This window comes from Chaetodon trifascialis, chromosome 2 (genome assembly GCF_039877785.1).
Source record: "Chaetodon trifascialis isolate fChaTrf1 chromosome 2, fChaTrf1.hap1, whole genome shotgun sequence".
Classification (NCBI taxonomy): Eukaryota; Metazoa; Chordata; class Actinopteri; order Chaetodontiformes; family Chaetodontidae; genus Chaetodon; species Chaetodon trifascialis.
The window spans coordinates 10817711-10845308 of NC_092057.1; the positions used below are offsets into that span (position 1 = coordinate 10817711).

The following is a 27598-nucleotide window of genomic DNA, read 5'->3' on the forward strand; positions in this document are numbered from 1 at the left end:
TTGTTTTTTAGTCATCATAACCTTGTTTATGTCAGACTGGACCATCAACAATAAAACCACTTATTCAAAAATGACAACTTGATTTTGTAATGAATTTAAGTAATTTATTATTGTTTAAGGCCTATGGGTTGATATTCATGTTGCCCCTTACCAGAGGTCAAACTGGAGCAAACACAGAGGGAGGGAGGTTGAGTCAGATTGACAGCCCCACCCATCCTATGACAAGGCATGACGACTGCACCACAACAACCACTCAGCTACTGAATGGGCGGATACATAGTCCAAATTTTACGCGGCGCGCGGCGGGCCGAAACACCGAGAATGAATATCCCGGTCTCAACCGGTTTCAACCGGTCCGTGGTTGGAAGCATGAGCTTAGAGGAAGAGCACACTTGCACGCATTAAAACATCTCTGCTTTCTAACAGTGTGTGCGAATAGAATCAGAAATAAAAACGAGACTCTTTCACTTCGTGATTATGACCCGGAATACCGCTCTACCTGACTCCGTGAATCTGTGTTGTTAGCTTAGCTTACATTAGCTAGCAGACTTGAATCATCATTGACTTTTCCATTAGCACGCTAAGTTGCTATTAGCCTGGTGGGAGTCGGCTGTAGTTATTGATAGCAAATGAAAGATATGTTTGAGACTGTTTGAAGACAGGAAACAGTAGTTTGTTGTAAACTGCGGAAAGATCTCAGTACATCGCCAAGACTCGATAAGTATTCATCGGAACGTATTTTGAAATTAGTGCAGTTAGTGTCATCCAAGCAAGCTAACATTAGCTTTTGGCTATCGAATGTTAGGAGCAGTGTAAACGTGTGCCATGAGATAACATAGCACAATTGCTTTCATCGCACTGAGAAGATTAATATTCTGGTCTTCAACTTCAAGTTATATCAGCTAACCAGTAGGTGTTTTCGACGAGCGGACAGGACACACCAGGTAAGTTAAGCCCGATCAACAGTAACTCACCCATCGTGGGCTAACGTTAGCATCCGTCAGTTTAAAAAGTGATGTGTTTTGGGGTGGGGGTTATTTAACGGTTAAGCAAACATGGCATGGCGCATTATAACCGGGGGACTGGTTACTCCTCGGTCTGTTTCCCACTATTTTCATTTATTTGCTCTTAACAGTCGTAAAACGGGTCTATCATTCGGGTTGTGGTGTTTGCTGCTCCACGCACCGAGTTAGCCAGGTGGGGGCGTTATTCCACGCTTTACATGGGGTTAGTGTCAATGGATGTCATAATTGGACCACGAGGGCTGACTGAAGCTTTAGAGGGCTGCCTTGACACATTTTAGCTGAACAAGAATAACTTGTTTCAGGCTGATTGCTGAAAAACGTGAATGAAGAACTCGCCATGCTTGTAATATTTAAATTCATCCACGTGTATTGGAACACATTTCCAAATGCACCTATTAAATGCCATGTTGGATATCCATAGTTTGTTGTATAGTATTTAGAATATTAGTAAAATATGTAAGTTCTACTCGAACTCAAACTGTAGTCGTTGTAAACTTGATCTGTAGATTTTGTATGTTTCACTAGTGTGCCAGTTGCTGTTGTGCTTGACGTTTAAATAGTTTGTCCTCCCCCCAGAAGCTCTATGCCAGCAGAAATGACGATGTTGTCCGATCACCCAGCCAGACAGCTGCTGGACTTCAGTCAGAAACTGGACATCAACCTGTTGGACAATGTTGTCAACTCGATGTACCACGACATTGGATCCCAGGTGAGGACTCCTCCTTTCCATTGAGGGCTTCCACTTTAAGTGTCTTGTTGGGATCCACGCGTAATCAGTACAAAAATCTGTGATATTTGATTATAAATCTCATTGGGCAAACATGTATATCTTCAATGATAAAAATTACTTTATCCACATATTCACATAGGGGAAATATACCTGTGATTATTAAAACCTAAAGATTCATGGCCAATTAAAGGTTTGCTGTGTTGCTCTCTTGCAGCAACGAGTTGCCCAGGAAGTTCTCACCAACCTGAAGGACCATCCAGACGCCTGGACTAGGGTCGACACAATCCTGGAGTTCTCTCAGAACATGAAAACTAAAGTACGTACCTGATCTTTTAACAGAGAAAAGCTATGAACTTGCATCAGCTGCTTGTTGACAGTCTCGGGGCCAGTGTAATAATGTGAGCTGATGTTTGTCAGTTTATCCACATCAGGCCAAGGCTTTCAGGGCAGTGAGGTTTGAGCATTCACTCTGCCTTATCTCCACTGTACTTATTGGATTTTCTCTAGCTAATGGAAGTGTACTGTGTTTAAATCTGTGGTTATCTGCAGAATTATTAGTTTTTCCATTTTTGCTGAATGTTTGGTGTGAGGCATTTGTTGTTGTGATGATATGATCATCAGTGGTCAGTGCTGTCAAAATGTTGATTTTCTCCAAGTTTTTGAGTTAGAAATAGTCCAAAAACTGACGCTGATGGTACACATAGTTCTGTTGATACTACATCTAATATCTGTATGCATGAACGTGCTTGTACATGTTCTTGGTGTGTATGGTTCATGGCTACAGTCGGTGGGTCATAAATTTTGGACTGCACAGAGCTGTAAGTGTATGACATGACCAGGGAGGCACAACAGTACAAATACTATATTGTAGTTGGCACTTTGTTGTTAATTGGCTCTTGATGAGAAGAACATTTCTGTGTCTTTCAGAGCTCTAAAATGTCTCAATTTTTCTCTTAGTATTATGCACTGCAGATTCTGGAGACCGTCATCAAAACACGCTGGAAGATTCTCCCTAGAAATCAGTGTGAAGGTCAGTTTAATGACGTTAAATAAACCGATTAGAAAAGTGCTTTCTGTCTGAGATATTTTGTTTGTCAGGAAACTGCTCTTTGCATTTTCCATTAAAAGCTCTTGGCTGCATTTTCAGGCATCAAAAAGTATGTTGTTGGATTGATCATCAAGACCTCTTCTGATCCTGCAAACATGGAGGTGAAGTTACATTAATGTAAGATGTGGCACTTCATAAATGAACTTTGTGCTGCTCAATACTGATGATGTCACTCTTGATATTGATTTGCAGAAAGAGGGAGTTTACATTTCAAAACTTAACATGATCCTCGTACAGGTAAATAAGGATTCGATTGTTTAACACAACAATGGTTGTCATGATGTCATTAGCCTGGTGGCTCACAGAGCTCTTCCTCTCTGGGCTGGTGTAGATCCTGAAGCAGGAATGGCCCAAACACTGGCCCACCTTCATCAGTGATATTGTGGGTGCGAGCCGGACCAGTGAGAGCCTCTGTCAGAACAACATGATCATCCTCAAACTGCTCAGCGAGGAGGTTTTTGACTTCTCCAGTGGCCAGATGACCCAGGTGAAGGCCAAGCACCTGAAAGACAGGTAAATGATTAACTGTGACTTGTATAAAGTGAAGAGTTGTTGCTACATTTTGTTTGTGGCATGTTAATCATCTGTGCCTCCACTTCTGCAGAAAAATAGAAAATGGAAATCCACCAATTTGGGAACTGAAATACTGAAAAAAAAATCTAGAAAAAGTTCAGAATTCTTTCTCATACATTTTATGTGTTATCTAGATTGCCTTTTTTGTGTTCATCCATGTGGTTGAAGTACTTAAAATGCAGTAAATGAGTATGTGCCATTTAGTGGACATGTTTCCAAATCAATCAGTCTCAGTCAGGGCAATAGTTTTAATAACATCATGCAGAAATTACTTCAATAGTATTAAAACAAGCTCCCTACAGTTTATAAGAGTTGGGGAAATTGAATTGTGGAACTGCTCCAAGCAAATGGCAGACTCAGTTTCTCGCACCAGAAACTGTCTGACAGCCAGATTGTTGATCACTTCAGTTCATCAGATGACATGACACCCTCAAACTGAGCGTGTAATGGAAGCTGATCTGAGGGGAAATTTGGTCAAATTGGTTTGGGGCAAAAAATTTGGGGTTAAGATCAGGTTCTGTGTCTGTCAGCTTAAAACATATCACCTTCGCTCATGATCTCTACTCTTTTGTCTTTCAGCATGTGCAATGAGTTCTCCCAAATATTCCAGCTGTGCCAGTTTGTGATGGTAAGACAAGGTTGACTTCAGACCAAACAGCTCTCAGCATCTGCCTCTGATTTTTAACAGATACCACAATCTTTTATCATATGTACCTCTTTGTGTAGGAAAACTCCCAGAATGCCCCGCTAGTTCATGCCACGCTGGAGACTCTCCTTCGCTTCCTGAATTGGATTCCATTAGGTTACATCTTCGAGACCAAGCTCATCAGCACTCTGGTGTACAAGGTAAGCCAGCTAGGATTCATTCAGTGAATCAAAACTTTATGTGAAACATTTATAAAATCAGCTGAAACAGAGTCAAATCATTTTTATTGTCCATGAAATGGTGATTGAAGTTTGCCAGAAGAAGAAACTTCTGTGCTGCAGTGCAAAGTTTACTTATGCTCACTGCTGACCATTGAGAGCATCTCTGACACAAGTGAGTGCCCGACCATTGAAACATGAGATGATGAAACTCTTTAGAATATTTTGAACATTATGAAACTGCTTTGATCCTTAACAAACCAAACTGTCGTTCTGTACCGATTTTTCAGAGAAGTATGTTTTGTTTGTGCGATCACCTCCAGTGAGAATGTCCTCTGACAAAGGTGCTCTTGCACTGCTTTATCCTCCAGGAGCGTAACAAACAGAGAAACAGTACTGTTAAGTGCTTACCATTGGTTTACATCTGGTTGCCTCTGCAACTTGACCAGGGAGCTTTCACACACATTACTGCACGTGTCTGTAAAGCATGGAGTACCGGAAAGGGACAGTTTTCAGAGCATTGAATGTACCAACAGTCCACAAATGTTGGTTGAAAATTTTACTATTCAATGAGCTGATTGATAGAAAATGATTTTTGATAACAGAGTAAATGTTTGTCATTTATTAAGCCGAAATGTAAGGACTTACTTCTTCTCTCTGTTTTATGTCATTGTGAACTAATTATCTTTGGGCGTTGACAAGCTGAGCATTTTGTATGCGTCACCCTGAACTCAGAGAAATAGACATGGCCATTAAGCCGTTAATCAGTAAAAAGCAAAACAAAAACACATTAATCAAAAAGATCTGTAGTTCCAACCCTACCTTATTCTGCATTTTGTCACACATCTGACCAGTTTTGTGACTAGTTTTCAGCCAGGCCTGAAAATAAGTGCCTTGATGGATGTAAACACTGAATGTGCCATTTTTCTTAGAAAAATAATGCTTAAAATACAGATGGGACAGTTAAAGTGGCAGTTCAGCACTGACCTGACTTTTATTTTAATAAATTGTTTATGTGTGTTTCAGTTCTTGAACGTGCCCATGTTTCGTAACGTGACGCTGAAATGTTTGACGGAGATCGCCGGAGTGAGCGTCAACCAGTACGAGGAGCAGTTTGTCAACCTGTTTACCCTCACCATGTGCCAGCTCAAACAGGTACACACACACACACACACACACACACACACACACACACACACACACACACACACACACACACACACACACACACACACACACACACACACACAAAATCACAATCACTCTAAGTGGTGCTCAAGTTAATTGCACTCTGCATGATTACGCACAAGCACACTTACATGGGCCCACTCTGTTATTACATACACAAAAACACACTTTGTGCGAACCTCCTCTTGTCACATAATTTCCAATCTCTCTCACTCTAACACACACACAAATCCAGTACATTCAGTCTGCATGCAACACAATCTCTGACTTGCCATCAGCCTGTTAGTGCTTGTGCATGCAAACACACACAGACACACACACACACACACTACATTGTCAGTGGTGTAAGCAGTTTTGTGTTCACTATTATTACAAATGGACACAAATAACACATCTGTAGGTGGAGTGAAAGTGTGATTTCAACAGTTCTGATAGGACATCGCAGTTGAAAGCTGCAGGGGGATATTCCAAAAACAGAAGGCATAGTGTTTTTTAATTTTGTGTGTTTATATGTGTTCAGAGATTGATAGATTCACAGCAAGGTTTTGGTCCCATTGAACTCCCTCAGGCACAGAGGGAAAGTGTTTATAGAGTTAGCTGACACAGGTGTGGTTGCTGACACCCTCAACACACCTACCAAGAGTTTACATCTGATGAGCAACACAAAGAAGCCAGGGCGTCAGTGTAAATGACAAATTGTTCTTAATGTCTTGCTTGGTAAAATAAAGGTTAAATAAAAAGACATAACAGTCACTCTCTATGAGTCGGTAACATTAACTGATGTTTTCTAGAGTATCATTTAATGCTCATGTAATTTTGTTGACTGACGCATCCTTCTTTACCAAGCAGCAGACTTTATTAGCGCATCTTAAAACATAAGCTACAGAGTGCTTTACAGGGAAAGTGAGAAAGAGGGAATAAAAGATGAGCCAGAAATATCTCCAGAATGTAAAGTGATACAATCAAGAAAAAAACAAAGAAAACTCAAGAGGCTGTTTCAAAGCCAAGCGGTGACACAGCAAAAATTCAGATTTGGCACCAACTGTAAATGTCTTCAGACTCTGTTTAGTGTGTTGTGTTATTGATCAGTTTACAGATCAGGTATCAGTAACCATAACTTGTTTAAATGTGAATCATCAAACTTTTTAACTATCCTGAAGCCTTGAATTTGATCAGGATCACCTGTCATATCATATAATCTTGATTTACTCTAAATGGTCGTAGTGTATTTACCATCAGCATGTACACACACACACACACACACACACACACACACACACACACACACACACGCTTTACCAGGAGGATGTTAACAGCTCTGCCTGCCTGCAGATGTCATCATTGGGACAGTGGAAGAGTGAAATGATGCTGACAGATGATAGAAAATGTTTTCTCTAGAGGTCTGAGTGAGTCTGTCAGCCCTAAAAAGCGATGTTCCCTGATAACAGATGTTACCGGCCAGATGATGAAGTTTTTGCAAATGATCATATTCTGCTTTATTTATGCTTTACAGAGTCCCAACTTTTGGGAATTGGGGTTGTAGTTTTAGATGAAATGGTATCTTGGGAGGTCTCATGGCACATTGCTTTATGACTAAACCTATTTACAGTAAATGCAGCTTCCTCAAATAAAACACACTATGGATGCAATTATGGTAAAACAATTGGGACAAAACAACATTTGTATAAATAAATAAAGGCCAGTTTGTGAAGTCTTGTTCTGTCATCTGGTCAGATGCTGCCTTTGAACACTAACATCAGACTGGCCTACGCCAACGGGAAGGACGACGAGCAGAACTTCATCCAGAATCTCAGCCTGTTCCTCTGCACCTTCCTCAAAGAACACGGGCAGCTCATCGAGAAGAGACCCAACCTGAGGGAGACACTCATGGAGGTAAGAGGGCGAATCCCTTCCTGTTAAATGAGTTTCATCACAGAGAGGACATTTTCACTGATCAAATGGAATTCTGTTTGACATGAGAAAGGTGAACTTGATTGTTGAGGTCTGGTTGAGTAAACAAACCTACAACTCTCAGCTGGTGGCTTTTAGTCATTTCCGCCTCTGCTTCAGAGTTGTTAGAAAGAAACCCCCCTTCATATCCAGGACTGTGTTTCCTGCCCCTCTCCTGTTTTTCCTTGTATGTGGTTTCGTGATTACACCTTTGCAATGACATACATTTGGGACCAATTACAGTGGGAAGGACCACCTTTCCTGTGACTGTTTGTCCACTTGTATAAGTACTTAATTATTGTTTCAGGAGCACACTGAGATGTTGACAGCAAGAGAAAACGGCAGCAAGAGTCTGTGTGGCATTTTATTCAAGAAAAGACTGTTAAGTTGGTATTTTGCTGTAGGTAGACACAGAGAAGCACAGAGAGATCACAAAAGTCACAAAAAAGCATGAGGACACTACAGATGGCTATTGTTCAAAGTAAATAAGACATTTTTAAATAACCATATTAAAAAATAGAAAATGTTTATTTCATAAAGCCACTTTTAATCAGCCCCATGTTCGTGAAGACAAACTGGGCAGAGCGAACCAATCACAATCTCTGCTCATTCACTTGTGTATTTAATATGAAACACAACAGTTCTCCATAGGGTGGGAAAGTAATAAAATACAGTGAACTCCATAAATAATAAACCTAAACTGAATAATCTAAGTCTGTACTTTACAAAGATGGTACCTGACAATAAGTCAGTTTAGAAATAAACCAAGCTTCTGTCTCATTCCATTAGTTCACAGTAGCATAGTCATTTATGTGTGTAACCCAGAAATTTAGCTGATATTTTGTACTGGTGTGAAAGTTCAAACTAGGTGTTGCTGCCACTGCAGGAGAAATAAAGACCCCAACAACCATCTGTGATTTTACGTTGTTTCATGTCCTAACATGTGATGTAACGTGTGCTATAAGCTGGTGACCGTTGGTGCTGTCATGTGACCTCACTACCCTTTGCCCACCCTCAGGCCCTACACTACATGCTACTGGTGTCAGAGGTGGAGGAGACGGAGATCTTTAAGATCTGCCTGGAGTACTGGAACCACCTAGCAGCAGAGCTCTACAGGGAGAGTCCCTTCTCCACCTCCAGCACGCCGCTGCTGTCTGACGTCCCGCCTCGCAGACACCTCTACCTGCCTGTGCTCTCCCAGGTAGGGGACTGATTATTTTGATCAGTATTAAAATAACTAATTGTCCTAATAGGGATTATTCATCAAAATACTTGCATTACAATGCATTTTAAACATTTAAAAATAATTGAAAATGTCTGTCAGTTTAGAAATTAGGAAGGTTGGTTAGTTGGCTCTCTCAGAGGCTGTCACAGACTCACATTCAACTCATTCCTCCTCCTCATCTTCCTCCTCTTCTTCTTGTAGGTGCGTTTGCTGATGGTGAGTCGCATGGCCAAACCAGAGGAGGTGCTGGTGGTGGAGAACGACCAGGGCGAGGTGGTCAGAGAGTTCATGAAGGACACAGATGCCATTAACCTTTACAAGAACATGAGAGAGACTCTTGGTAAGTTAAAGCATGCTTGTGGTGATAAATACATGGTTGTGTTTCAAGATACACATTTAAGTGAGCACATTAATCAAAAATGTCAGTTTTTGGAATGTAAAGTGTTAAGTATTTCTTTTTTAGTTTTCCAGGTACTGTATTTTTTATTTATTTGAGGTCTGTTCCTTGTTGTCTTTGGTACTCTGGTTTCCTCTGTCCTATATTAACTCATACACATCTGCCACACGTGTTTACATTCTGTTCCATTCAATTCAGTAACCTGGCTGAGGGCTGTTTACTGTGAATTTGTTTTGGTCAGGGATGTCTATTGAATTTGAGCTCAGCTGCTTAGAAACCAATTAAATTGTCTGGTGTCAGACTACTTTAGTTTGAGAGTAACACCTAATGTTGGGTCGTAATTATTTTTACCCTGTATGAGAAGGAAACTGCTACCAATGAGCTAAAGGGAGGGATTCATATTTATTACACTGCTGATTAATGGCAACCAAGAACTTAGAATCACGTCAACATAGCACAGCGCACGCACACACACGCACACACACACACCCACCCACCACAGACCCACACCACAGACTCATCCGTCTCACTCTGTGTTTGCAGTGTATCTGACCCATCTGGACTACGCTGACACTGAACGCATCATGACAGAGAAGCTTCACAACCAGGTGAATGGCACTGAGTGGTCGTGGAGGAACCTGAACATGCTCTGCTGGGCCATCGGCTCCATCAGCGGGGCGATGCATGAGGAGGACGAGAAGAGGTTCCTGGTGACTGTCATCAAGGTGGGACACAGAGGATTTTATATTAGATCAGCATCCGGCATCATCCCTCTATGAGCAGAAATTGGTTAGTCTAGCTGTGGGCGGAGACTTGCTGTGTCTGGCAACATGGCTGTGACAAAAGCATTTATTCAGCTAACTTCAGAGTCCAGTGTAATTAATACTAATTGCGTCTTTGTATCTCGAGACCCGACCAGTTGTTGACACAGCAGCTCTGGTGTGTGCCCAACTGTGACCAACGTTAACTGATTGTGTGTTTTATGCGCTCAGGACCTGCTAGGCTTGTGTGAGCAGAAGAGAGGGAAGGACAACAAGGCCATCATAGCATCCAACATCATGTATATTGTGGGCCAGTATCCTCGCTTCCTCCGAGCCCACTGGAAGTTCCTCAAGACTGTCGTCAACAAGCTGTTTGAGTTCATGCACGGTGAGAAACTAGAAAAGTACTACTTCTGTTTAAAGCCTTAAACACATCTTTTCTGAAAGATTAAATGAGGTTACAAACTGTGATGTTTACAGCCAAAACAAGAAACCTGACACAAACCTGAATATTCAGAATTGGACATTTACTGAAAGTGCAACTGTTACTTGTTTCTTTGGGATTCATCTTCCTCTTTGTGACACAGAGACACACGATGGTGTGCAGGACATGGCATGTGACACCTTCATCAAGATTGCCCAGAAGTGCCGCCGTCATTTTGTCCAGGTGCAGGTGGGCGAGGTGATGCCCTTCATCGACGAGATCCTCAACAACATCAACACCATCATCTGTGACCTGCAGCCACAGCAGGTCAGTCCTGTCTCTAGACTTCCTGTCAGCATTGACACAACTTTGAGTTTTGATGTCATTCATTTTTATTTATTTATTGTAATGCCATTATTTGTTAGACTTTTTCCAAATGACATCCTGTATGTTGCATTTCTTTATTTCTTGTTTCTATGTGTGCCAAACATACATTGATAGTGCTGTGTGATGGTCTGAGGCAGATGAGCTGTATCCCTCGTCTCTGTAGGTTCATACATTTTATGAGGCTGTTGGCTACATGATTGGAGCTCAGACAGACCAGGCAGTTCAGGAGCTTCTGATAGAGAAGTACATGCTGCTACCTAACCAAGTGTGGGACAGCATCATCCAGCAGGCCACCAAGGTGAGGGCAGCAGGAGGACTGATTGATTATAGTTCACCGATGTTGCCTTAATGCCTTCAGACAATTCATTTAATGCAACCTACTGTGGCCTACTTTTGTTGAAATTTGCTGCTTATGTTAAATTTTGACTCTCTGCTGCAGAATGTGGACATCCTGAAGGATGCAGAGACAGTGCGTCAGCTGGGCAGCATCCTAAAGACGAATGTCAGAGCCTGTAAAGCTGTTGGTCATCCCTTTGTTGTCCAGCTGGGGCGAATCTACCTGGACATGCTCAACGTCTACAAGTGCCTGAGTGAAAACATCTCCTCGGCTGTCCAGACCAATGGTTAGTTCCTGTGTGTGCGTGTGTGTTTTTAGGGTTGGGGTAGTAAATGCAAGATGCCAGTCCTTTTCTATATGAAAACATGATTTAAGAGACCCCTCTTGGGTCTAACAGCAGTGGAAAACAAATTGTGTGTTTATGATTCACATGACTGAAAACAGAACTAGGTTTGTGTCACTGTTGTGTCACCATAGTTAAATCACCATAAAATCTCTGGAGACCCACATCTTTTGTGAGCATATTTAAGAAAGTGCTCTTTTCCAGCTCACTAAACAATATTTCTGTGGTAGAGCTGAGAAATATTTCATTCTACTAATTAAAACACTAGTGTCTGTGTTCTGTTGCCGATGTCAATGTCTTTTGATAGTTGCACAGAGTTTGATACTTCAGTGTGCATATTATGTCTCTATAACAGAGGTCTTTAGCCATTTAGGGCTCTTGCTCTTGCAGTTTCACTCTTTCTCAAAAAATCAGTAATGCAGGTTTAAATACATGTCTTTCATCATGTTTACAGGTGAGATGGTGACCAAACAGCCCCTGATCAGGAGTATGAGGACAGTAAAGAGAGAGACATTGAAGCTGATCTCAGGCTGGGTCAGTCGCTCCAATGATCCTCAGATGGTGAGTCAGCATTTGTTTTTGAATGTGTTTACAATAAATTTACATCTGTGTTTATAATAAATTTTATTTTCAGCAGTATTTTACATAAAGCCTCCTCTCTAATTAATTCAGCAGTGATATGATTTTGGACTTTTGTAATGTAATGGTTGTTTTCTTTGGGCTCCATGTCTACTTGTTCTGATTAAAAATAGTTAACGGTACCGTCATGAGAATTATGCTGGTGGGTCTTTTAACATGTTCTCCTGTTGTTCTGTGTTCCAGGTGGCAGAGAACTTTGTGCCCCCCCTGCTGGAGGCAGTGCTCATCGACTACCAGAGGAATGTCCCGGCTGCCCGGGAGCCTGAGGTCCTCAGCACCATGGCAACCATTGTCAACAAGCTGGGAGTCCACATCACAGGAGAAATCCCCAAGATCTTTGATGCGGTCTTCGAGTGCACTTTGAACATGATCAACAAGGTCTGTCTGAGTCATTGCATCATACCTGGTACCAGAAGAAAACAATGAAAATATGAATACAGTTACGAAGTTACAGACTTTAACTCCTCTTTGTTTTGCTCCTATGTTATCAGGATTTTGAAGAATTCCCAGAACACAGAACCCATTTCTTCTACCTCCTTCAAGCCGCCACCTCCCAGTGCTTCCCAGCTTTCCTGTCGATCGCCCCGGCTCAGTTCAAACTGATCCTAGACTCCATCATTTGGGCCTTCAAACACACGATGAGGAATGTGGCCGACACAGGTCTGAAGTGGCGTCTACTCATCTCAGCCTGTTTGACAAGAGAGATTTTGAAGAATCTGAATCTGAAATCTTAGTTGAAACACAGAATTACATCACGGACATCTGATGCCATCTTCATTTTTCTGTTGGTCTAATGGGCGTCTCCTCGTCTCCTGCAGGTCTACAGATCCTGTACACTCTCCTGCAGAACGTGTCTGGAGAGGAGGCAGCAGCACAGAGCTTCTACCAGACGTACTTCTGTGACATCCTGCAGCACATCTTCTCTGTGGTCACTGATACCTCTCACACTGCAGGTAAGGAACCGACGTGTTGTCAGCTGGCACCTGGGTTGAAATGAAAGTAAAAGTTCCACTCAAATATTTTACTTTTTATGTTTGCACACATTTGCTCTCATCTTAAAATGTATTATATAAAATAGAATTTATTGTCTTCTCAAATGTCAGAAGTTTAAACGGCTGTGAAACGCCTAATTTTAACACATAAATAGTCAAGTTAAGGCAAAGTGACAAAAACTGATGAGCCCCCTTGCCTGCCTGCTTGCTGTCTACAGGTCTGACCATGCACGCCACCATCTTGGCCTACATGTTCAACCTGGTGGAGGAGGGGAAGGTCAGTGTTGCTCTGAGCGCCGCAAGTCCGGCCAACAACCAGGCACACGTCCAGGAGTACATCGCCAACCTGCTGAAGACAGCCTTCCCCCATCTGCAAGAGTAAGTAGGCTTCACCCTCTCCAGGTGAACTATGGTGGGATTACAGGAGCTGTGTGTGTGTGTGTGTGTGTGTGTGTGTGTGTGTGTGTGTGTGTGTGTGTGTGTGTGTGTGTGTGTGTGTGTGTGTGTGTGTGTGTGTGTGTGTGTGTGTGTGTGTGTGTGTGTGTGTGTGTGGTTAATTTTGCTATTTGGTGCTTTTTCGTGGAAAAGGTTTTGCACAAACACATGGGGATTAAAGAGAAAATTAAATGACTGAGATATTTTCAACACAACCACAGCAGCTGTAGTAGACCAGAATGCACTTAATGCCTTAAAGCACATTTTGAGCAAAGGATGCAGCTGCGATCACACACAACCCTGAGGGTTTGTAGTCCTGAAATCCAGCAGTGAGTCACTAGCGTTGAATTGTGAAATAGCAGTATACTGGATGAGAGGAAAGAAGTTTATAAAAAGGTCATATTTGTTTCAGGGCTGTCGTTATAGTTGTTATTTTGGATGATGTGGTGTTCAGACTAACAGCCAATTGAATGTCTTGTCTTCAGTGCCCAGGTGAAGGTGTTTGTAACGGGTCTGTTCAGCCTGAATCAGGACATCCCTGCCTTCAAAGAGCACCTGAGGGACTTCCTTGTGCAGATCAAGGTGAGTGTCCAGAGGAAACAGTTAACACCTGCACCAGGAAACAGACCGGGGAACATGTAATTGATCAGGAAGTTTGTTTGTAATGTTTCCACATCATCCAGAAACAAGATTCTGCAGTCTCTCGTTCACAGTGAAGCCATTACTATGCTATTGTATCGAGCCTTTCAGAGCGTTGCAGCAAGAGGAGGCAGTCTGGTGTGATCAATCATATTACTCATTTATTTTACATCAGTGATTAGTTAAAACAGGCATGTTGATGAATTTCAAGCCTAATGAAGCTCACTCAAGGTTAAACTTGTTTTTGGAAAATTGGCAGCGTAAAGTGATTTTTTTTTTTTTTTTTTTTTTTTTTTTTTTGGGTTGTCAGTGAAGCCTCAGACACTCATTTAGAAATGCTGTAGCAGCTGATTATACTGATAGTCACTTTTAAGTGGAGCCAGAGAATTTAGACAGTATATGAAAGGAGGTATAACGTTTTATACACTGAATATTGTGAGATAGAGTTGTAATAAACCACACTAGTAAATGAAAAGCAAAAAGGCAATCAACACATGCATCACATGCAATATAGTCTAATCTGATTGGAAGCATTTTAAGGGTACAGCCTGCATCATAACTTAGATTATTTCAACTTCTGAGTGAAGAGACTCTGGAAAGTTTGCGCTGCACAGTTCTCCCTCTGTGGGAAAATGGCAGTTTGGCCAGCTTGAATGTAAAGCCTGTAGCCTGTTGTGAGCGCCGCTCAGCCTCCTTCTTGTGTGGTCCTGCAGGAGTTTGCTGGCGAGGACACGACGGACCTGTTCCTGGAGGAGAGAGAGACGGCTCTGCGCCAAGCCCAGGAGGAGAAACACAAGCTCCAGATGTCAGTGCCCGGCATCCTCAACCCTCACGAGCTGCCGGAGGAGATGTGCGACTGAAGCAGCATGTACAAAACAGCTCTGGAGGGGGACAGGTCAAGAGAGAGCAAGGATGCTTTCTGTTGATAAATTGTTTTCTTTTCAAGTGTGTTTGTGTGTGAGTGTGTGTGTGTGTGTGTGTGTGTTTGAAAAGAATGAGGGGCCAGAGGAAGGACCCCAGCACTCGGTTGTACGTCGACCAAATCAATGTCAATATGTAAATGAGAATAGCTCCCCTGACCCCCCTCAACCCTTCATTCTTTTTTTCCCTCACAACTCTATTTTATACAAAGATTTTTTTTGTGTAACATGCCATCTTTTGTTAATTCTTTGCTCATTAAAGCTTTATGTTTGGCCATGTGGTTCTTTTGTACCTGCATGAAAATGAAAGAGTTCAAGGTTATTTTTAATCCCTTTTCACCCCCTCAAGTCACCTCCTCTCCTATTTGTTAATATGTAATATATAATGTTGAAACACTTGCAATGGTTAGTTGATGGATTGCTCTGGTTTCAGAAGTGCCATGTGCATGGTGCAGGACGAATGTGATGCTCAAGGGGTAGACATGTACTTCCTTGCTTCCTTTGGTGTCTTTTTTTGGTTTGTCAGTGTGTGTTTTGTTTTTTTAATTCTGGCTCTCTGATTGAGTCGGATCTTTGGTTGGACCGCTCTGCGTTTGGATGATAAGGAAGGCTGTGTGCATATCATCCTGTTTGTAAAGCTGTCTTAGTACTCTGACAATATAAAGTTGGCTATTTTTACAAAAAAGTCTGTGTGACACTGCTTTTTTACCCAAAGCCCTGAAGGTTATGGAAAGCCACAACAAAAACATAGGTATAACTAACATAACATCATTAATTGTTGCATTGTATTACTGTAATTGTCATCATTAATGTTATTATTCAACCTGTGCTAACAGACAAAACATCTACTGTAAAAAGTTCTTTGAATCTGATTCAGGGGATAGACACTGGAATGATGAGCATTAACAGACACTGGCCAAACAAGTTCCTTTTCTGTGTCATGTTCTGGTCTTTAAATCAAGACTGAAAGAAACATGGAGTTGCCAGTTGTCACATTGAATGGGTCTGAAGTTTGTAGCATGTTAAGTCTATACCAGGTTTGGTTCCAGGGAGAGAAACTCCATATTGGCAAGTGAAGTTTTCAAGCCTACACATGAACAAAAACTACATTATAGGTCATGAGAAAGTTACAACATCTGGCTGTTTAGACAATGTTTTAAAGTCAGCTGTCCCTGTGACATAAAATGCTGTATTTGGATAATGAGCAATTGAACTGCTCAGTAAGTTCAATAAAGGATTTTTTACATTGGGAAATGTAAACAGACATAAGCAAAATATTTAAGTTTTCCTCTTGAGTAAGTACACAGCATTATTTTCTAGTTGTCATGTTTTCACATTGTGTTACATGTATAGCTGATACACGTGACCATGTTTAATTTTCTAAGATTTGAACGGAATTAGAAGCAAAACAGAAGCCAGCGAAAATGAAAATGGAAATCAAACAACAAAAAAAAAATCAAATGAAATTTTTGTATTGACATTTAGTTTTTAGCATTAAGATTTCATTCGTGTTTTGCATTGATTTATTTAATTTCACCACTAGATTATTTTCACTGCAGTTGTCCTTGACATCGTAGGTTGTAAACATTACTTCATCGTGAAGATATCGCGAGAGTACCGAAGAAAGACGAACGGGTGTAGGAGACAGGACGAAAAATCCCGAACTATCTACACAGTGTATCGCCCCCCCCTCCTTTTTCAACATGGCTGCTGTGTCTGCTCTCTCAAGTAACGCTCAGATTGGAGACTGACTCGATTTCTACCTTCCAGTGCCTCTTAACTTTTGGTGTACATCAGCTACGCTTGGATGCAAATCACGTTCTACACCTTTTTGTTTCCCCTGGTTTCATTTAGTGGAATAACCTTCACCAATCACTCCCTCCACTGGGCCTTTTTTTACCCCAAAAACAACCAACTGCCAGCCAACAACAGTTTCCAGTGCAATGGTTTGAGTAGGTGCACTCAGTTTTCCTCTTCATGAACAATGTGTGAAAACTGCGCCGAGCTGGTGGAGGTTTTAAATGAAAGTAAGTAAACAAATCATTTTATTTACCTCAGACGATGCTGAACCTGCATGATGTTAGCATCGCTGTCCACTGAAGCTTGATGGGAGCATGTTAGCTAAGAGGCTAGCTATATATAACTTTGTGTTTTCTTGATTCGCCCGCTTTTCCATCCGGACTTTGCAACAGTAGGACAGTGGAAGTAATGACATTGTTTCTGCATATTCTGCAGTCGGTGACAGTTATGTCTTCGTGTCAGACTGTGTCGCTTTGATATGAATGCAAATGCCATTTTCCCTTCCAAATTGGCAGTCAGTTTTGGGCCTGTCTGTCAAACATTCCTCACAGAACTCGCACAAGCTAGCTCCTAAATCGCCTCTAAATTTAATAACCTCGATCAGTTTTGCATGTGACATTACAGCCATGACTTGAAATACGTTAAAACAGTTGAACACGGTGCGCACAAGCGATTTTGAAGGATGCCGCTGTTGTTAAAACGCAGCTTGCACGGATTTGGAAGTTAGCTAAGTTAGCTAGTTTAGCTAGCGAGCAGCCTGACTTTGTTTGATGTGTTTGTCAGGTCAGTCTGCTAGCTGTCCACTACACTGTCTCCCATTGTTCGGCTGATGGTCACGTTCACAGTTTAAATCGGCCTGCTAACTGTCAATAATACGCTCACTGTTAATATTGCTGACAAAAAGATAATGATGTAACTTTGTTATGTGTTTTGTCGACTCCGTTAAAATGGTAACCTAGACGAAGCTAGCGGCAACTAAGCTAGCCCAGAAAATTAATGGCTGCAACGAGGCGCATATTTTGGCACATAGCACATCGTTAATCCTAGGTAGCTTGTGTACACTTTCCGTCCGATGTCTTATGCATACTAGCCTTAATCCTTGCACGTTTTGGTGGTACAATTATTTATAATCTTGCCACTAAGTCCCGTTTCACACGCAGGGCTAACGTCAACTTAAGCCAGCAAACGTAAATATAAGCTTGCCTTTATAGCTTGAAGTTAGCTGTTCGTCCGAGGTGTGCTAACCAGGCCTTGCTACACTTCAGGACTGTCTGTATGACACCGAACAAAGCTTTTTTTGTGTGTGTTACTGTCACCGTTATTAAAGCTGTTACTATGCGGTGATTAGCGATTTATTTTCTGTTTCCCGGTGTATGGCCAGCCTATTGTGTGTCACGAACTTGCGTGTGTGAAGTGAAACTTCCTCCTGCAGGCTCTGTAGGAATCCACTTACTCAATCTTGCACCTGACTGAATGAGTGAGCCCATGCTACACACTGAGAAACACACCGAGAAATCAAGGTTTTTTGACAAGCTTGATACGTTGTTAGTTAGAAGATAAACACGTTGGAAGTGAGTGTATACAAATATTTAAGTGGAATTGTGATTGAGTTTTGGCCACCTGTTTTTGTCCAGTATGTGGACATCCAAACATCACAGACATGTGAAGGCTGAACGTGTCATTTGGAAACAATGGGCATTATTCTCCTGTTACAACAGCCTCCTGTTTTCTGAGACAACTTTCCACAAGATTTCAAATCTTTGGCTCCCACTGGGCCTCAAGAGCATTATAACCCTTTCATACAAGAGATGCACACATGGTTCTACTGACATGTGTTACGCCTGCGTTGGACCTTTTCATATGAAACTGTAGTCAGATTCCACACCTGGTCGTCATTGTTAGCAGCGACTCCAGCTTGCAGTGTAGTTAAATACAAATCAATTGCGAAATCATACAATAACATAGTATTACATTAAAACCCAAATAAGCCTGCTTTGCCCAACACGTGCACCCTTTCTGTTTGGCTGCTTCTCTTTTTGTCTCTCTCTTGTTAGGGAGAGAGACGTTAATGACGTTTAAAGGTTAGCGTCATTAATTTTCCATTCTTAATAGAAGCTGCTGCTCACTGAAGCAGAGCAGCCATGGACTGAATAGGTTAAAAATGAAAACGCCCACTGATGTTGGTTTGGCTAGAAGTTGCCATCCCAGTTCATCCCAAAGGTGTTAATGAGGTTGAGGTCAAGCTTCTGTGGAGACCAGTCAAGTTCTTCCACACCAAACTGGGAAAGCCATTTCTGTATGGACCTGGCTTTGTGCACAGGGGCATTGTCATGTCGAAGCAGGAAAGCGACAAACTGTTTACACAAAGAACACGATTGTCGAAAATATCATTGTATGCTGTAGCATTAAGATTTCCTCTTATTGGAACTGAGGGGAACCCCAAACCAACTAATGTCCACCAATCTTTGGCAGTATAGTGTGTTTTGAATAAACAGTTAATCTGTTTTACAGCGATTACACTGCAAAAATAGCTTTTGTCTCTGTTGAATTGCCTGCTGGAGTTCACTCCAGGTCTGTGAAGGTTGAAGTTGTCAGGTGTAGTTTATAGAAATAATCCACCTTCTGTTATTCGATGTTTGGCTGTCTGTCACAAAGCTGTTTATGAGACAGTGGGCCACACAGGTTCAGAGTCAAATTTGTGTCCAAATGCATCCAAATGTTTGGTGTGTATAGGACAGGACAGTGTGTGGAGAAAACAACACATTGCAGTGACCAAAGGACTGTTTTCTGACATTGATGTGTGCGTGAATATGTGTATATTTTTGAGAAACTCCAGGCGAGGTTGTCTAGTTGTCTAGCGTTCGTCACATTGAGTGTGTTGCATGGTAAAAGTCAGATAGTAGCTTTTCTTTTTCACCTGCTGTAGTAGTCTTGATGGTAAACTGCATAGCACCAAGCAGCAACCACCTCACACACAGCTTGACCTCGCTGTAGTGTGGCTTGATTCTGACTCAGATTACAAGCCAGGAAATCTGCTGTTGATGTGCTTTCTCAGCGGTTCAGCAGTGAAATTGGTGAAACCCACTGAGACCTGGTTGTATTTTTGGGCCAGGATGAGGCCTGTGGGGCTTTTACAGCTTCACTGATACAAAGTGGTGCTGGGATGGGGGCTCCACAGCATGGTGCTGTCAGCTGTGACAGCTCTGTCTACAAGACTGGCAGGTCCATGTGTTCTGTCTGGAGGGGACCTGTGACCTTAGATTTGGTGCAGCAGCATGTGTTTGTGTGTATGTAAGAGACAGAATCCCCTTTTACAACAGGGAGCTGTGTTCAGGCAGTGTTTCCTAACACAGGCCTGATCCACGTGGTTTCCAAAAATACAAGGATTTGCTTCTTTTCTGTTTCATGTGTGGAAATCCAATATCTTTTGGTTTAGGACTGTTTGTCAGACAAAAACGATTCGAAGATGTCACCATGGCCTCTGAGAAATTATGATAGAATATTTGATAGTATTTTCTGACATTTTATAAATTGACGATTGAGAGATGAATCTGTAAATAATCTTTAGATCTGGCCTGAGTCCTGTCATATCTTTATTCTATGTCACAATAGTGCATCATATGAATTTAGCCTTTCTCCTCCTGTTTAAAAAGTCTTAAACCACACACAAACTAAAACATTACCATAAGTGAGTTTAGTTGCTAAAAAATATGCTGGACGATGCAACTCAAATATCGAAGAGTCGGTGTCAGAGTTCCAGTTAATAAATAATAGACCTTTTTTTGAACTGAAGTTACTTTGACATTTCACAATAGGGAAAGAACAGGTGGTGGTCGTGTGTTACATGCTGTATATTTATATATGTAATGTGTGTGAGTGTGCACACTTATCAGAGGCTCAGTACTCACCTCCTCAGTAAATACCTGCAGGCTTTTACACGAGACATCAAAACTCCACTCCTACTGCCTCAAACTTCATTTCCAGTGATGTGGAATATGTTTCTGTTTCTGACTTTATTCCTCTGTATCCACAGTAAAACTTGACTTTTCACAGAGAATTTGCTATGATAATTGACTAAATTGGACATTTGAAACTATTCCTTAGGTTCGACAGGCTGTCCTGTATCCACTGGGTGTTTGGTTCTACAGTTGAAATGACGTTTTTAGTGTAACTGTATACATGTTATTTCAGAGGCCTTTTAACCCTGAAATGAACAACATTAAGGTACAAACATGAAATATTTGTCACAAGCACATTTACAGAATAGAGCTTGGTACAAGAAAGTGGAAATATCTGGTTCATCATGTAGAAAAACACTGATTGTTGTTTCACATCATGCTTTTGTCTTATTGCAGAAAATATGACTTTAATTACAGAACTTTAAAATTTCTGCCAGAAAGTGAAAATATGTTTTGCAGCTCATTTGACTTGAAGTGTGTTCCTTATTTTTGGAATACAAAAAAAAATAAAGTGACTCCAGTCCAGTCCCCAATGATTACACAAGTCAAAATGTGTTGGTCTGACAATAATGTTCTTTATACGACAAGTTTTCACCTCTTCAGACCCTCTCAGTGCATCTTGCTGCTTCGACAGCACCCTTCAGTCCACAAAATCAAATAATCATCATCTCAATATACAGTTAACTGCTGTTGGCTCTCAAAAACACGTTTAGTTGAACTGCACTTATTATAGTGTCACAGCTGTAATGTTTCTGTTTAAACGCCTCCAGTCTGGCTGAACGTTACAGTCACTGCTGAGCTGAGGAGTGTGATCACACGGTGCAGGTGTCCTCCTCCTCTTTGTATTTATATCCACAGTGCGCTACAGCCATAAACTGGGTTTAATGTTGGCTCCCGTGTGCCTGTTCCCAGACAACATCATCAAAGCAGTGAAACGACCGGTCTGCAGGGCCAATGTCCCAGAACACCCGTGTGGAAGTCCGCCCCGGTTCTGAAGCCTCAGAGGAGCTTCTGTTCGCTCGTAGAGCTGAAAGGGTTTTGGTTCAGTTTCAGCGAGGAAAAGTTCTTACTTGCACGGCCAAGATGGTTGATTGGGTGCTATTGTTGCTGTTTTTTGTGTTCTGTCTGTCTTTGCTGCCAAATTCAGGTCAGCGATTCAGTGGAGACACTTGATTCCTCTGAACTGGGTGTGACTGATATGGATCTTTTGAAGGCCAATACAATAACTGTAACTTTAGACTGAAGCTGTTGAATTCTGGTGCCAATATTTAAAGTCTTTGTACTCGGCAGCCTCCAAATCCGAGCTCATCTGATCATCTGTATCAATATTTGAGAGTAAATATCTGTTGGAGAAATATCCACTGGTGTTTCCTCTTCTTCTTTCATCACTTTTTATCTTCTCAATTTTACATTTTCCAATAGAGAGTGAAAGAATGTCAACAAAGCATGGCAAACAAGTAGGACATGCATTTCTGCTGAATTTGTGTCCGCGTTGTTCCTTTTCTTTAACTGGTTTTAGTCGCTTTTTTGCAAGAAACTAGTCGAATTTTAGAGCTGCAGGATGTTTGTCAAACTAGGAGAGTAACAATACTTGGCAAGAGTAGTTTATTACATTAAAGCTGCATCTTTTACACTGAACCAACTTCAAGTGCAGATCAATAAAGCTGTCTGTCTAATAGACTGGCATGAAAAATGTTAAGTTCAGTTGTTTATTGAGCAGTAAGCTGTGCTCTCTGCTCTCACTGCAGACAAACAACAACAAAACATGTCACAAAAAGCAGGTGTAAATGTAGCTCATATAGACGCTACTGTTGTGCTCATGCAAAAAAAGAACGAAGCTACTGAAAAGTAAGTCAGAAAACAGCAACACTGCCAAGAATGTAGTTAAACTAGTACAGAGTCTGCAGTTATTAGTCCAAGGTGCAATGTTAAAGATATGGAAGATCTTTTCACATGACCAGAAAATATGGGAAGTTGCGTGGCCACACAATCTCCAAGATATGCTAACACCTCAAAGGACAAGTCTACCAGTTTTACACAGAAAGGTCAGCTGTCACTGCAAGAGCTGCTCAGCCTGTGGAAATGTGCTTCTGCAGGAGCTTTATCAAGTCTGAGAAAATAACTCAAGTGACTTCCCTTCAGGGTAGACTGAAGTAAGAGACTGTCAGAGAGTATATGTACATAAAGAACATGAGTTTTCAATTGCTCACCCTGTTAATGTCTTTCAGTTTATTGAAGTGTCAGAGGGGAGGAAGGCTGATAAGAAGCTTACATTTGGGCCACCAAAAATGTGCTCTGGCCACCAAATTCATGGGCTTGGTGGCCTGTGAGTCACTACTTATCCCTGCTTGAGTGTCTCTACAAAGCGTAGAGTAGAAAGCCTGTGTTACAAACTTGGGGCAAGTTTGAAAGGGTTGCACATTTAGCAGGCTGTATTATGGGAAATGTAGGATCCAATATTCAAGGTTCTTGAAGTTTCCATTCCTGTTTTTGAATGTCTCTCTTGTGAGTCCTCAGACCGTGTTGAACCATTGAAGTACCGCTTTGTCATAAGTATTTTTTGGAAATGATCTCTCAAATTTGGTTATTAAAGATTTGTGACATGGATACCGTCGTGGTTTTTGTGACAGAACATTTTCAGTCAGCTTCCTGAGATGTTTCTTGCTGTTCTCTAACAGCTTTTTGCTCTTGTTCTCTTCAGTATCGGATGCAGACAGCAGTGAAGGAGGCTTCCAGCTGAAGAAGGAACATGCCCTGCGAGTGCTGGGCTACATCAGCTCCTGGACACAGAGGTCAGCGCTGCTTCCCCTGAAATGTGCTATGAGTCAGCCGATAAAGTTTACTTTTACTTAACGAGGCTCGAAGAAAAGCAACTTATGACGCCACTTTGCTTGATCCTTTGTGTTTATTCCAAACTGTTAAACACCTGCAGCTCTGTGCTTCCCCACTTCATTTATGAAATGCTGATCTGCTGAGAAAAATGGAGGAAAAAGTGTAGATTTTGACCAAATTTGAACCCAGTGTCACAACAGAAATGCCGTTTCAGTGAAAGAGCTGCAGGAAGTGTTGAACAGCCAAATCACACAGACGAGCAGCTGGTGTCTGCTGCTCTTTCCCTTCTTCAGCTCAGTCTAGGCGAGAGGAAATGTGTATTTTAAAAACATCAGAAAAGGGAGAAAACTGCAAATTCATTTAGACAAGCTGAAAAAACATCTGGAAAGTAATGTGAAGAAATTCTGGAAATAAGGACAAACTCCAGTCACGCTGGCTTCTTACCCGCCGAGATAATCCGGTCAGCGGAAATTAATGAGTCATTGTGCCCCCCCTCAGCAAATATACTGAGTTAAGACCAGAATCTGACTTTCTGACATCTGCTTCACTTTATGAGAGATTATGCCGAGGAAAGCTAATTTATGACTCATGAAAATGAATTTTGATGTGAAAACATCTTAATGGTACAATATCAGCCTTTGAGCAAGGCATTAAATCACTGATTCTTAAGCTTAGCGATGCTTCAAAGGAGCTTTTGTCTTCTGCAAGCCTTCAACTTTGATAAATAGATATTCCAGAAAATAGATTCATTTAGTTTTTGTTGGCTCTAATCTGCTCTTACATGAAGGTTTGACTCTCATTTAGCTTGGTGTTTGTTTTCGGTCTGTTTTTATTCATCTAGCTGGAATGTTTTTATGTTTGGTGTGTGAAGGAGACTCCAAGTTGCTGACCCAAACATTCAGAATCTGCTGACTCATTTGTTTAAATGTTACCAAGAAGCAGTCCCTCCTCGGGCCTGCTGTGCTTTGTTTGTAGGTGTGTAATGCTTCCATCTTTGTTGAAAGTAAGAGGAAATTGCTGGTGACCGTCCTGTACTTTGACTTAAGTGACGGGTAAGAGGTACACTGAGAAAAACATCTGCGGTTTCTCTTCAGGATGTGACCAACTCAAATGGAGACATAAACTGTGTCAAACTTATTTACTAAACTTCTTTATGTTGACATATCATCATCTTACATGTCAAGCATTTTAACATTCACCATTTGAAATAATGTATCAAATAAAAATGCTAAACATATATAGCTCTGTCATCTCTAGGATGAGGACGTGCAGCTTAGTGTCACCTGATATCAGCTGAGCTCCTTTGGGTTTTAAACTGCTTTTTGAGAGTCAACACCTTGGGCCCTGGGAACAGGCAGCACACTCGAAGAAATAATTGTTTGATTAATCGCTTCTGTAAATAATCAGAAATTGGATCCGTAATCTCTATGTGAGTATGTCTTAAACTCAATGTGGCCTTATGGTTAAAGCAGATCTATTGATTAGTACGACACCTTTTTAACAAAGAGAGACATCATAGATAGATGCCACCTGCTGTACATGCCTAATTAATTGCAGCAACACAAATACAACAGTGTCACTTTCCTGTGATTGACATGACAAACGTTCACGTCATAATGTGTCCACTATTAAAACTGCTTTTTTATGTATGTGGTCCAGGAAATAAGCCTCCACCAAGGCCAGTAGTCCACTCGTCTGTGATATGAACTCTGCAAGTGCAGACTTCAGTTAGTTTTGATGCTTTTTCTCATGAAGCGTAAAGCTTCAAACAAGTTTTATTATTGCGGACAGTTCACATTTGGATGTCAGGAGGAGTATAAGTAGTTGCACGATATGTGTGTATTTACAAAGTCAAATCTCAGAAAACCATTTCGAACCACCTGCCTGAACTCAACCACCTTTCACCTCAATAATAATCCTCAAAATGTTTTTTTTGTGTTATTTATTAATTGATTTATGTAGCATAGGCATCACATGGTCAGCGTGGTTTAAGGCAAATAAATCTGCAGAGAACATCCACATCATAGTGGTCTGTCTGCACAGACTGCACTCTTTTCCAGCACTTGACTCACTCAAACCTTCAGAGACACATTTTACTGTTATTTGAGTAATTTACATGTGAGGCGTTCAGTGAGTCCTTTAAACCGCTGTAATGCTTTGCAAGATAACAAAAATGTCACAAACAGCATCAGTGTTTAATAGAAATGCTGCAGGCAGTTCATTATTTGTGACCCCATAATTACAATACCACTCAGCGAGATGCTGAAGTGACTGAGAATGAAGCTGTAGACATGTTGATTGCTTCTTTAACGCTTTGTGTTACTCCTGCTTTGTGTCTCCAGACAATGTCTCTGCTGCTTCAAGGAGTACAAGCACCTGGAGGTCTTCAATCAGCTGGTCTACGCCCTCATCAACCTGGTCATCGCTCAGATCAGCAGCCTGAGAGACCGCCTCTGCTGCGTCCAGGATCACACCCATAAAGCAGGCGTATCTGGGACAGAGGGGGTGGGGACTGAATGGAGCGGGGGCGAGTCTGCACCTGGGCCCCTCCCCCAGCCGTCCTCACCTGGGGAGGATGAACCAGTGAATGTGGAGAGAGACTCTGCTGAAGAGGATGCGGACGCCCCCGATTTGAACCAGAATAAGACCCAGACCCAGGGTCAGGTGGCCAGCCAACCACGTGAAGCCCAAATGGAAGCACTCGGGCCTGGGGAGAGCGGCAGCGGGTCTGGGGGTGGTGATGGTGGAGTCGGAGCAAATGGCAGCAGCCAGGACCCGTTCAGCTCCTGGAGCACAGAGGAGAGGGAGAAACTGCTGCTGTGCGCTGCTAAGATCTTCCAAATCCAGTTCCCCCTCTACACAGCCTACAAACACAACACACACCCCACCATAGAGGTGAGGACAAGTCCCCCAGCACACACCTACCACACCACCACGCCCACAGAGATCAGCCTGACACATGCTCGATTTATCAGTCTGATACTGGCGTCTATATGTAAAATCAAACAAACGTTTTTGAATGAACATATGGTGCTCTGTGGTGGACAAACTGTGTAATCAAGACTCTCTCTTAATTATCTCAACCACATTGTTACCAGTTTTTACATGATCATACACAGCAGCCAGGTGCAGTGACAGCTGTTGGTCACCTGAAAACATGTGATTCGTCATAAACTACAACTTCATGTTTTACATTTGTGTTTGTCTACAGATTAAACGAATGAGATATGTTGTGTTAATAATCAGTGAACTTTAGAGGTGTCACTGGTCATGTTCTTTAACTTTGAAGCAGCCCAGGCTAGCTGTGTCCCCCTGCTTATGCTCTTCATGCTAAGCTAGGCTAAGGTCGCTCTTGCTCTGGATTTGATCAACAGATTTCTCATCCACATCTCATTAAGAAAATCAATTCTGCCAGTGGATTATCTGATTTAAAAAACAACAACAACTTATTATCAGTACCAGCTGGAGAAGACATGTATTAATCAGTCTGAATCTAGTCCAGATCAGACTGTTTCTTCACACTCACATGTGCTTTTTTATCATAACACTGTGCTCCTCATCAAAACAAAAATTCACTGATGGATTGTAGCTTTTCTGCCAAACAATACCAAAACACATTTTTCTCAGTTCAAGCGCCTTTTAACATCCTTTGAATACAAATTCATTAACCCAACAGAACTCAGCATTAAAACAAGTCTTGTTATCATGCCAGTGTAGGATGTATTGGTGGTCTTGTTGTGCGTGCTCTCTAAAACTCTGGCATTTCTGTTTCCTTCCTCTAGGACATATCTGCTCACGAAAGCAACATCCTCGGCTCCTTCTGCGACATGAACGTAAGCAATCTACCTGATCCTCATTGCATTCAGTTACACTCTGCTTCCTGTCAATCACTTGACACCTGCAGCAGGAAATTATCCCTTTAGGCCAGTTCACACCAATTATATCGCTGCTTTGAAGAGCTCCTGAAGCCCAGCTCTGTGTAGGCCGCTCTGAGAACCGTTGTCTGCTAAATGCTGAAAAAGTGAGATTAGTTACCGTCCTCTTGATCTCGTGTAGTTCGACTTCTGTCA

General features: G+C 41.7%; 2 protein-coding genes across 4 annotated transcripts in view; both read left to right on the forward strand.

Moving 5' to 3' along the window:
* Positions 1-290: 290 nt before the first annotated feature.
* On the forward strand, positions 291-15617 carry xpo1a (exportin 1 (CRM1 homolog, yeast) a). Its single transcript, XM_070985240.1, has 25 exons — positions 291-944; positions 1602-1734; positions 1970-2071; positions 2713-2785; positions 2903-2964; positions 3056-3100; positions 3195-3376; positions 4016-4064; positions 4163-4282; positions 5327-5455; positions 7223-7381; positions 8457-8639; positions 8865-9003; positions 9604-9785; positions 10053-10209; positions 10409-10572; positions 10796-10930; positions 11072-11255; positions 11767-11873; positions 12135-12329; positions 12443-12611; positions 12770-12904; positions 13162-13321; positions 13864-13960; positions 14731-15617. Exons 2-25 carry the CDS (start codon positions 1609-1611, stop codon positions 14875-14877), a joined length of 3201 nt encoding a protein of 1066 aa, XP_070841341.1. The 5' UTR covers positions 291-944; positions 1602-1608; the 3' UTR covers positions 14878-15617.
* A 1018-nt stretch (positions 15618-16635) lies between these two features.
* usp34 (ubiquitin specific peptidase 34) overlaps positions 16636-27598 on the forward strand; it is a 48441-nt gene continuing 37478 nt past the window's right edge. For all 3 annotated transcript variants that reach the window (XM_070976241.1, XM_070976250.1, XM_070976258.1), the window contains exons 1-4: positions 16636-16964; positions 23398-23488; positions 25871-26423; positions 27311-27361. In XM_070976241.1, coding sequence (XP_070832342.1) covers positions 16922-16964; positions 23398-23488; positions 25871-26423; positions 27311-27361 — 738 coding nt within the window. In that variant the 5' untranslated portion in view covers positions 16636-16921. The remainder of the gene's footprint in view (positions 16965-23397; positions 23489-25870; positions 26424-27310; positions 27362-27598) is intronic.

What these genes read in the sequence shown, in the direction of transcription:
- xpo1a (XM_070985240.1), top strand. Translation starts at nt 1,609, where the DNA reads ATGCCAGCAGAAATGACGATGTTGTCCGATCACCCAGCCAGACAGCTG. An exon ending in CCCTAGAAATCAGTGTGAAG is followed by an intron (nt 2,786 to 2,902) that starts GTCAGTTTAATG and finishes CTGCATTTTCAG; the next exon opens with GCATCAAAAAGTATGTTGTT. An exon ending in GCCTTCCCCCATCTGCAAGA is followed by an intron (nt 13,322 to 13,863) that starts GTAAGTAGGCTT and finishes TCTTGTCTTCAG; the next exon opens with TGCCCAGGTGAAGGTGTTTG.